Source organism: Colobus angolensis, unplaced genomic scaffold (assembly GCF_000951035.1).
Source record: "Colobus angolensis palliatus isolate OR3802 unplaced genomic scaffold, Cang.pa_1.0 Scaffold41, whole genome shotgun sequence".
NCBI classification, from domain to species: Eukaryota; Metazoa; Chordata; class Mammalia; order Primates; family Cercopithecidae; genus Colobus; species Colobus angolensis.
In genome coordinates, this window is record NW_012117488.1 from 4,859,625 (window position 1) to 4,873,977 (window position 14,353).

A 14,353-nucleotide genomic window follows, 5' to 3' on the forward strand; every position below is an offset into this window, starting at 1 on the left:
TGCTAAAAATAACTGCTACTAGACTACATGATAGCATAACACGGGTTAGGTAAGCTAGAAGAGTTGTTTTTTAAAGGTAACTGGAAGATGGGCAAGAATCTGTTGGCCCATGATGTCATGATTGGGTTATCTGTAAGCCATAAATTTTGGTAATGCTTCTGAGGCATTTGCTGTGACTATCTTGATCAGTGTTGCCTACTATTCATATGGATTAAAATCTTAAAATACTCCAGGAATATAAAGTTTTAACATTTATACATTTTCATTTATTTATTTATTTTTTGAGACAGAGTTTTGCTCTTGTTGCCTAGGCTGGAGTGCAATGGCCGATCTCGGCTCACTGCAAACTCCACCTCCCAAGTTCAAGGGATTCTCCTGCTTCAGCCTTCCAAGTAGCTGGGACACCACGCCTGGCTAATTTTCTATTTTTAGTAGAGGTGGGGTTTCACCATGCTAGTCAGGCTGCTCTTGAACTCCTGACCTCAGGTGATCTGCCCATCTCGGCCTTCCAAAGTGCTGGGATTACAGGTGTGAGACACTGCGCCCGGTCATTTATATACTTTTAATTATAAAAATGTCAGAAGTGACATGTGTAGAAGGAAAAAACCCCTCAAATCCATTTTGATAGGTTTCTTTAGATTTTATATGTATGTATATAATATGTTTCATGAGTTTCTTCCCATGTATTGTATCAATTTATTTCCTAAACTTGCTGAGACTGCAAAATCAAGTCAGAAATTTTCTGGCGTATCTTTACGCCAAAGAGGAAGACATTCTAGTTTTTTTGCTCAACCTATATTCTCTTCTGTGTTGCTCTGCCCCTTTTCATGCTAGAAGTTCAGGAAGAAATCAGAATCCAGTGTGGAACCATAACTAAATTGATGAACAGACTTCACAAAGGGGGATAAGAGCTTAAGGTAAGAATTTCATACTAGAGATCCAAGTCATAGAATCAATAGCTCTATAACCTATGCATAAAACAGACTGTATAATCAATCCTACAAAGCCAGAAAACAAAAGTTAAAGTTTGTAAAGCTATTACTTGTCAGGGGCCACAATCATCACCTGTCCTCAGCCCCTAGTGTTATCCTCAGTGTGGATGTCAGAGTTTGGTAGGCCCTAACATAAGAAGGAAATGAAAAATGCTTCTGAAGACTTCAAAAAGCATTTGAAACAAGTCTGCATGTACTACAGTTTCTAACTTTATTCCTTAAATTCTTGTTTAATTACTTTCTTTCCCAGCCCACAGAAGATTAGAAATGGTAACACAGACAGAAGAACTGCTAGCAGCAGTCATACAGACAACTTCTACAAGAAACAAGTCTGATACTGAGGAAAGAGACAACATAGTTGAAAAACAACAAATTCAATTGTTAACAGTATAATAAATGTTAATAATGACCTTAACTGTAGTAAAATCAAATACTTGCTATCTTATATTTAATGCAGCAGTAAAATACATCTTTACAGATTTTTCAACTAATGTGACTGAGAAAAATTAGCTTTGGTGCTGGAGAGAACAAGCTTTAGTTACCTAAAAAATTCACTTGTGGCCGGGTGAGGTGGCTCATGCCTGTAATCCCAGCACTTTGGGAGGCCAAGGTGGGTGGATCACTTGAATTCAGGAGTTCGAGACCAGCCTGGCCAAAATGGTGAAAAAACTGTCGCTACTAAAAATACAAAAAATTAGCCAGGTGTGGTGGCAGGCACCTGTAATCCCAGCTACTTGGGAGGCTGAGACAGGAGAATTGGTTGAACCCAGGAAGCAAAGGTTGCAGTGAGCTGTGATTGTGCCACTGCACTCCAGCCTGGGCGACAAGAGCAAAACTCCATCTCAAAAAAAAAAAAAAAAATTCATTTGTGCAAAATATGATATATCCCATTCTCTGAAGATACAGGACACGGTGTTAACTACATTTTACATTTTAAAAATTGTCATTAAAAAATTAATAAGCATTTCGCCTGCCTTCTATAGTAAGGAACTGTAAGATTACCACTTAGTACAGGTATCTAAGATTTATCAGTGTGTGTGCAAACCACATCTCTGCAGCATTGTTCAACTGCTTGGTGGAGCTTCTATTAGCTAAAGAGACCTGAACATATCCATCATTTTCAGATTTTATAAGGTATAGTAATATACACTGTGACTGGACCCATGGTTGTTGCCCAATAAATATTTACTGCATCAATGTCAACTAAATTCTTGTTTCATAGTTCTGTAGTTTAATAATTTACTTACTTTTGTCACCTCCTCTGCCCAAATCTAGCCAGCATTAAAAATTAGAGAAAAATATAGAGCATGAAAGTTGGAATTTATTTTCTACAACTTAGTATAGATAAATATAAATACTTGTTTAAATGGCATACTCTTTTTCAGAATAATATTAATAGATTAAACACAGTAGTAACTAAATCAGTACAGCTTAACATACTGTGAAAGTATGACTTTTATATGTATCATTACTATCAATTCTAAAATCTTATGCTAAATCTACAAATTAACAGTTTTCCCTAATTGAGAACACCTAATCTTTCTCAGCTCCAGTATTCTCATCTGGAAAATTAGAGATTTGGACTAAATGATTTCGAATTTCTCATTTAAGTATAAACTATAAAATTTTAGGAAATGAAGCAAAACAAGGATTAATGGCTGCTGATACAGCCTTTTTGGAGAGAAACAATAAGCTGGAGATATAATAAATATAAAATTACCAGCTGTAAATATGTTTTACTATAAGTAGATTACATTAATAGTAAAAACAAATGATTAATGAAACAAAGTCCTGTTAATTGTTTATAATTATGTTTTTACCTGAGACAAAAATAAAAGCTATGCTTTATATGTTAAATTAGCAATGACTGAAATATTCTCACCCTTTTCATTTACCTATAGATAGGACAATGGAAACACATTAATGCATTCTCTTGCTATCTAAGGTAAGCCCTAATTCAGCCAGGGCTTTAGTAATTACAGTTTTTAAAAAAACAAAAACAAAAATGCATTTTATATATTCTGTACAATAATCTTTCCTATTACTTTCCTGCTTTTAGTTTAATGCTAGTGAATGAAAGCAGCCAATTAATTGCCAATTTATTAGCTGTACTGCAGATCCCTTGACACTTCTAATGAAGTAATATATCTAGAAATAAAATAAAACACACTATATCTATACATTTTTATTGGCTAATGTGCACAAACTCTTGGCTAGGTTCAGATTTTACAACTTTCTATTTTACTAAAATAAAAAACTTCTAATAGTTCAAACATTTTCTCAAACTAAGATCAACATATACATTGGATACCATAAAACAATCTGCATTCTCTATTCTTTCCCAAGGCTATCACCATTCCACCAAAACTTTTGTAAGTGAGTTAGCACTGGATGGAGAACAAGCCTGGCCATTACAGGAGTACCTAATCTAATAGGGTCTGTCTTGGCCTGAAATGGCAGAAGAAATTAATTCTATGTTGAGTTTGGGTGAAAATAAGGTAAATCTTGAAGCTACTAAGCAGCAAAGTCAAAGTGTTTACCTTACACCTTTCTTTAAGTATATTTTGTTAATTTTCTTTGCCAAAAGTGAAAATATAAATGCCAGCTTAAATTAGCATCTTTTACTCAGTGCAAAAAGGCACTATATAAAGTTCCAGTATCACTTCATCTAGTATTTTTTCCTCATATTTTTATTGTTAAAGATAATGAATACATAGTTACAATTATTTCAAAATTTTACAAGCAGCTAATAGCAAGAGAAGGCACTTTATTCAAGATGTAGAAAACACAGTAGGCCAACAAACCTTCAGCCATTTTACATGCAGGAAGTTGAGCATGTAAGAGAAATTTACCATAATGTTATCTCCTTCAAGGCGAGTTGAGTTTAGTTGCTTAAGTGCATAGTAAGAGACAAAGAACACATTATACCAATGAACACAGTGAAACAAATTACTTCTGCACAATAAATAACACATTAAACAAGTAAAAGAGCCAATCAAATTTTTTTCTACTTAAAAAAACCCCACTACATTCATTGTTCTATGAAACTGCATATAGTGGTGCCTATTCATTTTTTTCCCCAAAATTCAAATTTTCAAAACAAAAAAATTTGTTGATGCTTGACTTTAAATGAGAATCATTTAGGGAAAATGTATCATTTTTAAACCTGTCAGTTACCTACAATTTTTATTAAATTTTCACTAAGAAAGTCCTTCTACCTACCCCAAATTTTCCTATTCAAAGATCATTTCTATTTTATGAATTTATGATGCCTTCAACCACATTCTCTTTCAATCAGCCTCAGCCAGGTCTTGGCATACTCTGAAGTCTTAAAGGCATGTCAATCCTTGTATTTCTAATAAACCTTAAATTCAAACATGTGTTCTTAAAGGCTGTATGATGGTGCTCTAAATTTATTGAGTTTACAGATTAAAGATTTATGCTGCTGTGGAAATGCTTAAGTTTGCTGTGTGATGTTAAAGAAATATTTTCCATCAAATTTGGACGTCCCAAAATAACAGGCCTAAACCACTAAACACCGAAGAGCTTTGAAACTGGCTGATTTTTATCTTTAACATTACTACAACTGTAAAATAATTTTTAAGTTTAGATTAGACTAAAATTGGATTAGTAAATGTAGGTGCCTTGTAATTGAAATGCATTACAGTTTTGTACCCCTTAGGTGAAATGCCTGGGACCAGAAGTGTTTCAGATTTCCGGTTTTGGATTTGCATTATACTTACTGGCTGAGCAACCCTAATGTGAAAAGCTCCAATAAGCATTTCTCTTGAGCCTCATAAAGGCACTCAAAGAATTTCATATTTTAGAGGATTTCAGGTTTTCGGATTAGGGATACTCAACCTGTAATTATTTTTGTTCTTGCTTCTCTGGTATGTTTTATCATATAAACAATCTTATTTTTCAAAACTGTGTTTTTGTTCATTGTGAAACACTAAAGTTGGCTTTCTGCTTAATTGGTGCCTTTGATGTTGCTTTACCATTCTTCAATATGCTAACTGATAAAACAGCAATATTAGATACAAGCAGACATTCTTTACTGATAGGGCTAAATCATCAAAAAGTGTGATCTGTTATACCAGATAGTGAACTGAGAGCAGCAGATATTTTACATCATTTATCTATGAACTCCTCAGTAGAGTACCTTGCACAAAATTAGCATTTAGTAAACGTAGAACTCAAAAAAAGTCACAAGAAACTAGTAAGTAAATTATTTAAAAAGTGCCAATATGGGCCGGGCGCGGTGGCTCAAGCCTGTAATCCCAGCACTTCGGGAGGCCGAGGCGGGCGGATCACGAGGTCAGGAGATCGAGGCCATCCTGGCTAACACGGTGAAACCCCGTCTCTACTAAAAAAATACAAAAAACTAGCCGGGCGAGGTGGCGGGCGCCTGTAGTCCCAGCTACTTAGGAGGCTGAGGCAGGAGAATGGCGTAAACTCGGGAGGCGGAGCTTGCAGTGAGCTGAGATCCGGCCACTGCACTCCGCGAGACTCCGTCAAAAAAAAAAAAAAAAAAAGTGCCAATATGGATAGATCCCAAACCTTACAAACAGAGTAACTAGTTACAAAATAATTAATCCATGGAAATTTATAAAGATGTGAAATCAAAGTAAGTCTAAGGTTAGATTAACCACTTCAGTTGCCAACTAGGAACCAGGAAATGTATCAAAGAAGGAAAAAAAAGCAAACCCAAACTCCTAGTGATTCTTCAAGTAAATGGAAGAGAAATACAGGGGGGCAAAAAAAAAGGATCACCAAATACAGGCATACCCTCCAGGCTTTATGTAATAATAAACTAAGAGAACTTTTTCTTCCCAAAGTATTTCAAACTTACTGCTATAAAGTTTGAAGAAAAACGAGTTGGTTATCTAGGGGAAAAATACAATTAAAATCAGGAAATTGAACTTTCTGTCTAGACTAAAAAAATAGTATTTGGCTAGAGTTAAATTTTGCTTTATGTAATACATAAGTTCTAGAAGAGCTGTGTATAAATAAAATTGTTGAACTGAATAAAATCATTTGTATCATCTTTTACTTTAAACATAAATTCCCATAGGAAAAAAACCTTTATCCTCAAAAATACACAGCAGAGAAAAATTGCCAAGATCTTTTCCAGATATCTCAAAAAGGAAACATCTCTCAAAATTGGTCTACTATTATATTTAGGTCCCATATATTTTAATAGCAGTGGTAAAATAATTTAGAAATATTAAAGGACTTTGTACACTGTTACATCTATATGTGCTTTCCGGAACTTTTCCAGGTAGAAAAGCAGACTGTCATTCCTATAATAGTGCTTATTAAACAAAATTTTGTATTGAAACTTGGTAACAGTATTTTTATTCCACAATTATCACTGGGCACATGTAGGCATCTTGAATAAAGACATTCTGTCCCAGTTAAAATATTTATTTCCAAATGATCCTTAAGTTTGTTCCTGATTATGAAATTATTATCTTTAAAAACGAGTTTATAATTTACTTTTCAAATTCATTATTAGCAACTAGAAACTCATAAAAGAATTCAATGTCTCCTGCTATCTATAGTGTTCATTTTCAAAGTTCTGATGCTGCAGATAGTCTGTTTAGGGAAGTTTTGCTGTTTGTGATGATGATGTAATGATAAACCGTGAAGTGAAAATGCCAGTAAATTTGGAATTAATGTCTTATCAAAGATAGCTCTTCTCTACCAGTAACTAATACAGTGTCTCCAAAAAAGAAAAAAACCATAGAAAAAAATAACTTATTCTGCTCATACAAGGTATTGGGGTAGTCTCATAAGACATTACTATCCAATACCAAGTTAATCAGTTTTAAATTTCACTCTAAACCAATTTTCAACGTTTTTATCCCCCAAACAAGAGAACTATAAGACAGTACCAGCACTGTGGTAGTATGCTCATGAAGGCAATGATTCTTGATGTTGGCAGTGGTAGTGACTTCAAAACAGAAGGCAGGGGTAATATACCATAGCTCATATTAAGTATTAACTTATTAGCTTCTTCTAAAAAATTCATACATGGCTTATTTTGTACTATTTTAAAGTTATTACAATTCAAATCTGATGTTTTCAAATTCTGGAATGACAATATAGACAATATAACTTGGATTAACTAAAAAGCTTATAAATAAATCTTTAAAGAAAAATTTAATTATTATATTTAATATATACCTACTCAATATTCTGAGGTTTTCTGGAATATATACTACAATTTATTTATCCAAATGAGTTTCCTCTCACTCAACATCGTTGCCTGAAAGTCCATACTGCCACTGTTCGTTTGAATGGTTTTGGAACTATTCTTGGTGAATATTCTTTTAGTTAGTTTGAGCAGTGTGTGGAAAGGGAAGTGAACTAATGTTTAAGTCAAATACAAGTATTCTCAAACTCGAGTCTCATCTTAATTACTACCTTTTTTGCTATTTCCAATTATAATAAATCTATCTCCAAAAATATTTGTCACCACTGAGGATATTTAAAAAAACATGACACAACATTAGGAGCTACCATAATTTTTGTTTTTTAGCAGCAGCTGTACAGCTAAATATCACGTGTGTATATATATACATATACATATATACACATATACATATATACACATATACACACATATATACATATATATGCACATATACATATATATATATATTTTATTTTAAAGACAGGGTCTGGCTCTGTTACCCAGGCTGGAGTGCAGTGGCACAAACTTGGCTCACTGCAGCCTCCACCTCCCATGCTCAAGAGATTCTCTCATCTCAAGTCTCCTGAGTAGCTGGGACTACAGGTGGGTGTCACCATGTCCGTTCATTTTTGTACTTTCTGTAGAGAGACGGGGCTGTGCCATGTTGCCCAGGCTGGTCTCAAACTCCTGGGCTCAAGCCATCTGCCTGCCTCAGCCTCCCAAAGTGCTGGGATAACAGGCATGAGCCACTGTGCCTGGCCATGAATATCACCTTTTTGATATGACTACTTTGCACTGATTTGGATGTATTAAATTCTGATAAATTTGTTTAGACAGCACAAAAACAAGACCCTGAAGTTCATAGTCTGTATCTTTCATGGTATATTAGCAAAATATTTTACAAATCTTAAAGTTATTAATCAAAAATATTTTTCTATTTACTTACTGAATTTCTAGTTTCTGCAGCTTTTGCCTTTTTTAGTCTCGTTTTTGCAGCATCCAAATCCAGTCTCTTATTTTGCAATAGTTTCCTTTCTTTCTATAAATATAGAAAAGAAAAAATAAAGGCTAAAGATGCTAAAATTTTGTAAGAGCATACACATTTAAAGTATTATTCCCTAGTAAACATATGTATCATTTGATAAAGACCTATGATTACAAACTTGGCTATAAAGTTACCATTCAGGTATCTGGCCTCCCTTCCATCCCCTTGTTACTGTTTTAAATTTTAAAATAATTGAAACATTATAAATGTCTGGGAAAGATGGCAGGCAATGATGGAAACAAAGGAATATCAGTTTTAATATTTTGTGATCCTATCCCACATTGGGAAAATTTGGCAATACCTTTTTGGTTGTCACAACTGGTGGAGGGATGTTACTGGTGTCTGCTAGCCAGAAGCCAGAAATGTTGCCAAACATTCCACAAGTCTATCTCTACAAGGAATCGTGAAGCCCAAAATGTCATTAGTGGCCAGATTGAAAAACTGTTTCAAATTGTGACAGATTATCCAGAAGGTGCCTAGAAAGAAGGAAGCATAGGCCTGGGGCGAGTTTCCCTGATGCCTGGTGTCCTACCTCAAGGATTGGGCAGGCTGCACTTAATGTGTCATAGCACCAAATGCAACCCAACCACTCCAAAATGGAATTTCAAATTTATAGAATAATGAACAAACATTAGTATAGTATCTTAGAATTATTCAGGGAATTTCTAGCTTCTATATAATATGTAAGTTTATTATAATTCAGTTTGCTTTAATCTTAAGATTCCATACGTCAAATTTCATTGCACTAAGCTAATTTTTATTTTATTTTATATTTTATTTTACGTTTTTTGAGATGGAGTCTTAGTCTGTCCCCCAGGGTGGAGTGCAGAGGCACAATCTTGGTTCACTGCAACCTCTGCCTCCAGGGTTCAAGAGATTCTCCTGCCTCAGCCTCTCGAGTAGCTGGAATTACAGGCACCTGCCACCACGTCTGGCTAATTTTTTCGTATTTTTAGTAGAGACGGGGTTTCACCATGTTGGCCAGGCTGGTTTCGAACTCCTGACCTCAAGTGATCCACCCACCTAGGCCTCCCAAAGTGCTAGGATTACAAGCGTGAGCCATCGCACCCGGCCGCTAATATCTTTTAAATCATACTTTAACTTGGTAGTTCTTCTGTCTCAGGCCAGATACTTATTTATACAGAAACAAATCCATTGCGAACATATAGAAAGTTTCTATAATATACTGTAGTAAGAAATTTGTAAATTAAAGTTTGAAGTATTCATAATAGCAGCTTTGTAAAAATCTTGGAAAATTTTCATTCTCTATCACTAAGAAAATAAGTTAAAATCCTAAAAAATGAAGAGCTACATGGTATACTATGGTGATATTTTAGACCGTATTTTCATAATCATTCCAGGAACCTCTCTGTAGATTTTAGTGTTGGTAATGAATGAAAAGGGATATAGGCATCTCAGTAACATTGTATGACACACAAATGTATCAGTAGTCCTTTATTTTGGTTTAATTTTGTGTTCTGGTGAACATGTACCGATCTAGATTATTTAATTTTGTAATCCACTACATCTACACAGTCATGAAGAGGCCAAATTATTCATTAAAAAGTATAAATATATATCTAAATGATTTTACTAAATAAAGCGGACACTTTTCAACTCACAGCAATTGTTTTGTAATCTCCTTCTATAAAGTTTCTTAAAGGAGTAAGAAAATTTAAGGCTGATGTTTGAATCAGTTCTCTGTCTGCTGTTCCAATTCTTTTTTGGGTTTCTCCACATTTAATAAGGGCATTACCTGCAAAGGAAAAACATTTTTAAAAATCGCTGTCTGGTAATATCAGAAAATAAAATCATGTAAGATAAATCAGCAATTTGGTCTGTTTAAAAGTTAGCGGTCACTTGTAAGTAAAACCAAATAGAATTAACTGTAATTAAGGCAGTTTTATTTTAAAAGTAAATTTAAGAGTATAAGTGTCTCAATGAAGGAGACAAAGATAAACTTCCTATTGTAGTATAGATAATTGTACCAATTCTACCAATGGGACTAAAGAAGACAGATATACCCTAAAATATTTATGGTCACAGCTCAAATAGTGTAGTCAGCCCTCTATATCTACGGGTTCTGCATCCATGGGTTCAGCCAACCACAGATCAAAAATATTCAGGAAAAAAAAAAAAAGGGATGGCTGAGGAGCCAGGCACAGTGGTGGCATGTGCCTGTAGTCCCAGCTACTTCGAAGCTGAGGCAGGAGGATCGTTTGAGCCCAGGAGTTTAAGGCCAGCCTGGGCAACACAGCGGGGCCCGTCACTATTTAAAAATAAACATATAAAAAATAAAAAAAAGATGGTTGTCTCTGTACTGAACATGTACAGACTTTTCTCCCTTGTCATTATTCCCTAAAAAATATAGCATAACAACTATTTACAGAGCATTTACATTCAGATGATTTAAAGTACAAGGGAGGATGTGCATAGGTTATATGCAAACACTATGCCATTTTATATAAGACACTGGAGTATCCATGGATTTTGGTATCCTCAGGGTGGGGGGCCTGGATCCAATTCCCCATGGATACCGAGGGGTGACTATGATTATACTTATGAAAGAATAATGCTTCCAATAGATCAAGTCACAATTTGTCCTCTGTTTCTACATCCTTGCAGTTATCATCTCAAGTGTCTATAAATAATAGTGCATACTGGTATCTTAAGTTAAAAAAAAATCCATGCTTTTGCAATACATATACTCTGATACTTAAATAGGGTAAGTACAGTAGAAAAGTAGAGGTAGAAAGTAGAGTAGAAAGAAAGGGAACCCCAAGATCAGAGTTCCATTCCTAGTTCTACTTTGAATAAGCTTTAGCTCCGAGGTTCTTAATCCCTTCATTTTAGAATAAGCTTGGATCTGACTGATAAGGAAGGTAATACGGATAGTAGTTAAGAGCTCCCTCACTGGATACAAATAGATCTTCATTTGAATTACTATACTAGCTGTGACTGTGGATTAATTATTAACTTCTCTACACCTGTTTCCTTGTCTTTAAAATGAAAGTAATATAATCTATCTTAAAAGCAGGATATAAACGAAAATTTACTTAATATGTAAATATATGCTATATAATGCTTATTAGCCCACGCCTGTGATACTCAATTTTTAGTTATTAATTACTAATAAGGTAATAGGTTCACAAAGCCCAATTCTGATAACCAGAGTACATTCACTAGAATTACTAGAGGTGCAAACAGATTAAGCAGATTTTAAAGGGAAGAAAATCTAGAAGCCTTTACTAATGTTCATGCTCTGCTAAAACCTTCTTCAGCCTGGTGAAGGAAGGGGCTGCTGGGTCTCTTTCACATAACTTTACGATCCCAGCATGTAACTGAGCCTGGCACAAGCAGGCAATAAAACATCTGTTTAATGTATAACATATTTCTAAAAAGTAACAGTTAAAATTCATAAATAATTTTATTTTGAAGTTCTAAGCATTTTCAGACTTAAAAATTAGATTTTGAAGAACACAATGTAGAAGTTTCAAAGTTGTGTATCTAAAAAAGCCTGTCAATGGATTAGTGGCATTCAACAATATTTAGGTTACTTCTTTCTGACATAAAGATAACTACTAAAGTTTAAATTTCATTTAATCCTAGAATGTATAAACTATTCTGTAAATCAGAACTATGTGTAGAAATTAATTTAATCTACCTACCATTTCATACCCAAAGACCATTATCTTGCAGATATATAAAGAGAATTATTATTAGACATAAACAACAGGAAATGAAGCTACTGAAAATCTCATGTTATGAGAAAATAAGATCAGAGTGACAATAAAGATGGGTAACTTTGAGCTTCAGGGCTATACATTTAAAGTCTGTACAGCAACTAATAAGGCTAGTGTAACTAAACCACGGCTATAGAAAAGTTGAAATACAGAAGAGAAAAATAGAAATGAAATGTAATCCAAACATACAGAGATAACAATAGTTAGTATTTTTTGGTTACTGACATTATTGCAAAATTATAACAAAAGCACTGATTAATTCAAGCACTATGTGCCAAGTACCTTTAACATAAAATAAGCCCCAAGAAAGCTTTTTCAAAAAATGAAGAGACATATGCAAACAATAATTGCAATATCATAAGTATTACAACATAGGTTGTAAGATCACTGGGAGAATAAGTGAAGAATTCATTTAACTTTTTAGAACTAAAAAAGATGTGAATTCTCTGAATAACTAAATATATGCTTAAATATATTAAATAATGAATTATTAAACAATAAATTTAACTATACATTTGCCAATATTTCTCACTTCATCGAAAATTTTTAACATAAATTTGAAGTTAAAACCAGTTCTACTACTTTTTTTTTTTTGAGACGGAGTCTCTCTGTGTTGTCCACGCTGGAGTGCGGAGGCGCAATCTCGGCTCACTGCAAGCTCCGCCTCCCAGGTTCACGTCATTCTCCTGCCTCAGCCTCCTGAGTAGCTGGGTCTACAGGCATCTGCCACCTCGCCCAGCTAATTTTTTGTTATTTTTAGTAGAGACGGGGTTTCACCGTGTTAGCCAGGATGGTCTCGATCTCCAGACCTCGTGATCTGCCTGCCTCGGCAACCCAAAGTGCTGGGATTACAGGCGTGAGCCACGCACCCGGCCTACTAATATGTTAATGACATCTCTGTCTAAACATAAAGATATGCTTTAACAGAACTTTTTGCTTTTTACTTACCATAAGCCGTTCCTGGGCCAAACTCAGTCCCTGCATCAATCATGTACTGTCCCAGAAGTTCGGGGTTGTTAATACGACTTGGAGCTTTTCTATCCAGTTTCTCATAAACAAATTCTTCTATCCTGGCATCTAGGAGAAAGATTAAAATTACCAACGATTTCTAAAAGCAAAACTAATTAGAAGATTGTTTTTTTCCCCTATCAGCAGCCATTTATCATCTCCTAAATATAAAGTTAGCATTCATTCAAGCACATATCTTAATAAATATGTATTTTAAATTTTATGTTAGACTATTATATAACTAAAAAATTACATTTTAGAAATTTGATAAAATATCTTGGCACAAAAGCATTTTAAAATAAAATAAAATAATTATTTGAGTATTCTACAAGATTTTAAGTTCCAGAAAAGGACTGATTCATTCACTTAATATTTATTGAAGCTGTCTTTGCCCTGTTTATAGCATTTTAACTCTAATTTTTACTCTGAATGTACGTTCATAATTTCAAAATCAGGATTTCTGGCTAGGAAAATACAGATATAAAGTACCTAGAAGAACCCAAGACTTACATCTGACAGTTTTAGCATGAGCATTTGCTCTCTCTTTTTCTTGCCTAGAGTCTAAATATAGACACAGGTGCTTAAGGAATAGAACAATCCAGGCTTGGAATAGTCTACAGACAGATCAGCAATATGATGCCTTGGCTTTAGTTTATGTTTAAAGCACACAAGTGTATAGATATTATCTCTGAGCATGCAGTCACTCAAAATATTTCACCATTAAAAATAAATTTAAAATACAAAAGGTTAAATACAATAACAGAACATTAGAACAAATGGAAAGGGGGAAAAAATAAAAGCTGAATAAACACTTGGTTAGCAAAATGCTTAAGACCAAAGATATTAACATTTACAATGCTGTCCAACCTAGAGGTATTTCAGGAACAAATGAGAAAATGGCTTAAGTTTCCAGAAACAATGATTAAGTATAAATCGAAGCTAAGTCAAATAGGTTCCCTCTAAGTACCTCACATAGATTCCTACGCATGTGGAAGTTTCACACAGTGCACTGAAAATTTCAAAAATGAGCTGAACCAGTAACAGAACACTTCAGGAGTTGGTAAAAGGCTTAGTTATAATACCTAAAATAGAGTATGGCAATAATTCTTGCTTTTGTGCTAGATTCTAGTACAAAATCAGAAGTTTTAAAGCACAAATATCTCTAAATAGTTAAAACCAAAAAGAGCTTTTTAAAACATAACCATTTAGAAGATACTAGTTAAATTTCAGAACTTCATTTTGGCCCGGTGTGGTGGTTCACACCTGTAATTCTAGCACTTTGGGAGGCTGAGGCAGACAGATCACCTGAGGTCAGGAGTTTGAGACCAGCCTGGCTGACATGGTGAAACCCTGTCTCTACTGAAAA

General features: G+C 34.3%; 1 protein-coding gene across 4 annotated transcripts in view; it reads right to left on the minus strand.

The window, feature by feature from the left end:
* SH3GLB1 (SH3-domain GRB2-like endophilin B1) overlaps window positions 1-14,353 on the minus strand; it is a 44,626-nt gene that overhangs the window by 16,102 nt on the left and 14,171 nt on the right. For 2 of the 4 annotated variants that reach the window (XM_011956081.1, XM_011956082.1), the window contains 3 exons: window positions 12,928-13,056; window positions 9,859-9,992; window positions 8,138-8,230 (listed from right to left, as the gene is read on the minus strand). In XM_011956081.1, the coding sequence (XP_011811471.1) occupies window positions 8,138-8,230; window positions 9,859-9,992; window positions 12,928-13,056 (356 nt within the window). Of the gene's footprint in view, window positions 1-2,239; window positions 2,264-3,796; window positions 3,884-8,137; window positions 8,231-9,858; window positions 9,993-12,927; window positions 13,057-14,353 lie in introns of all 4 variants that reach the window. The other 2 variants (XM_011956080.1, XM_011956079.1) reach the window with 2 other exon arrangements.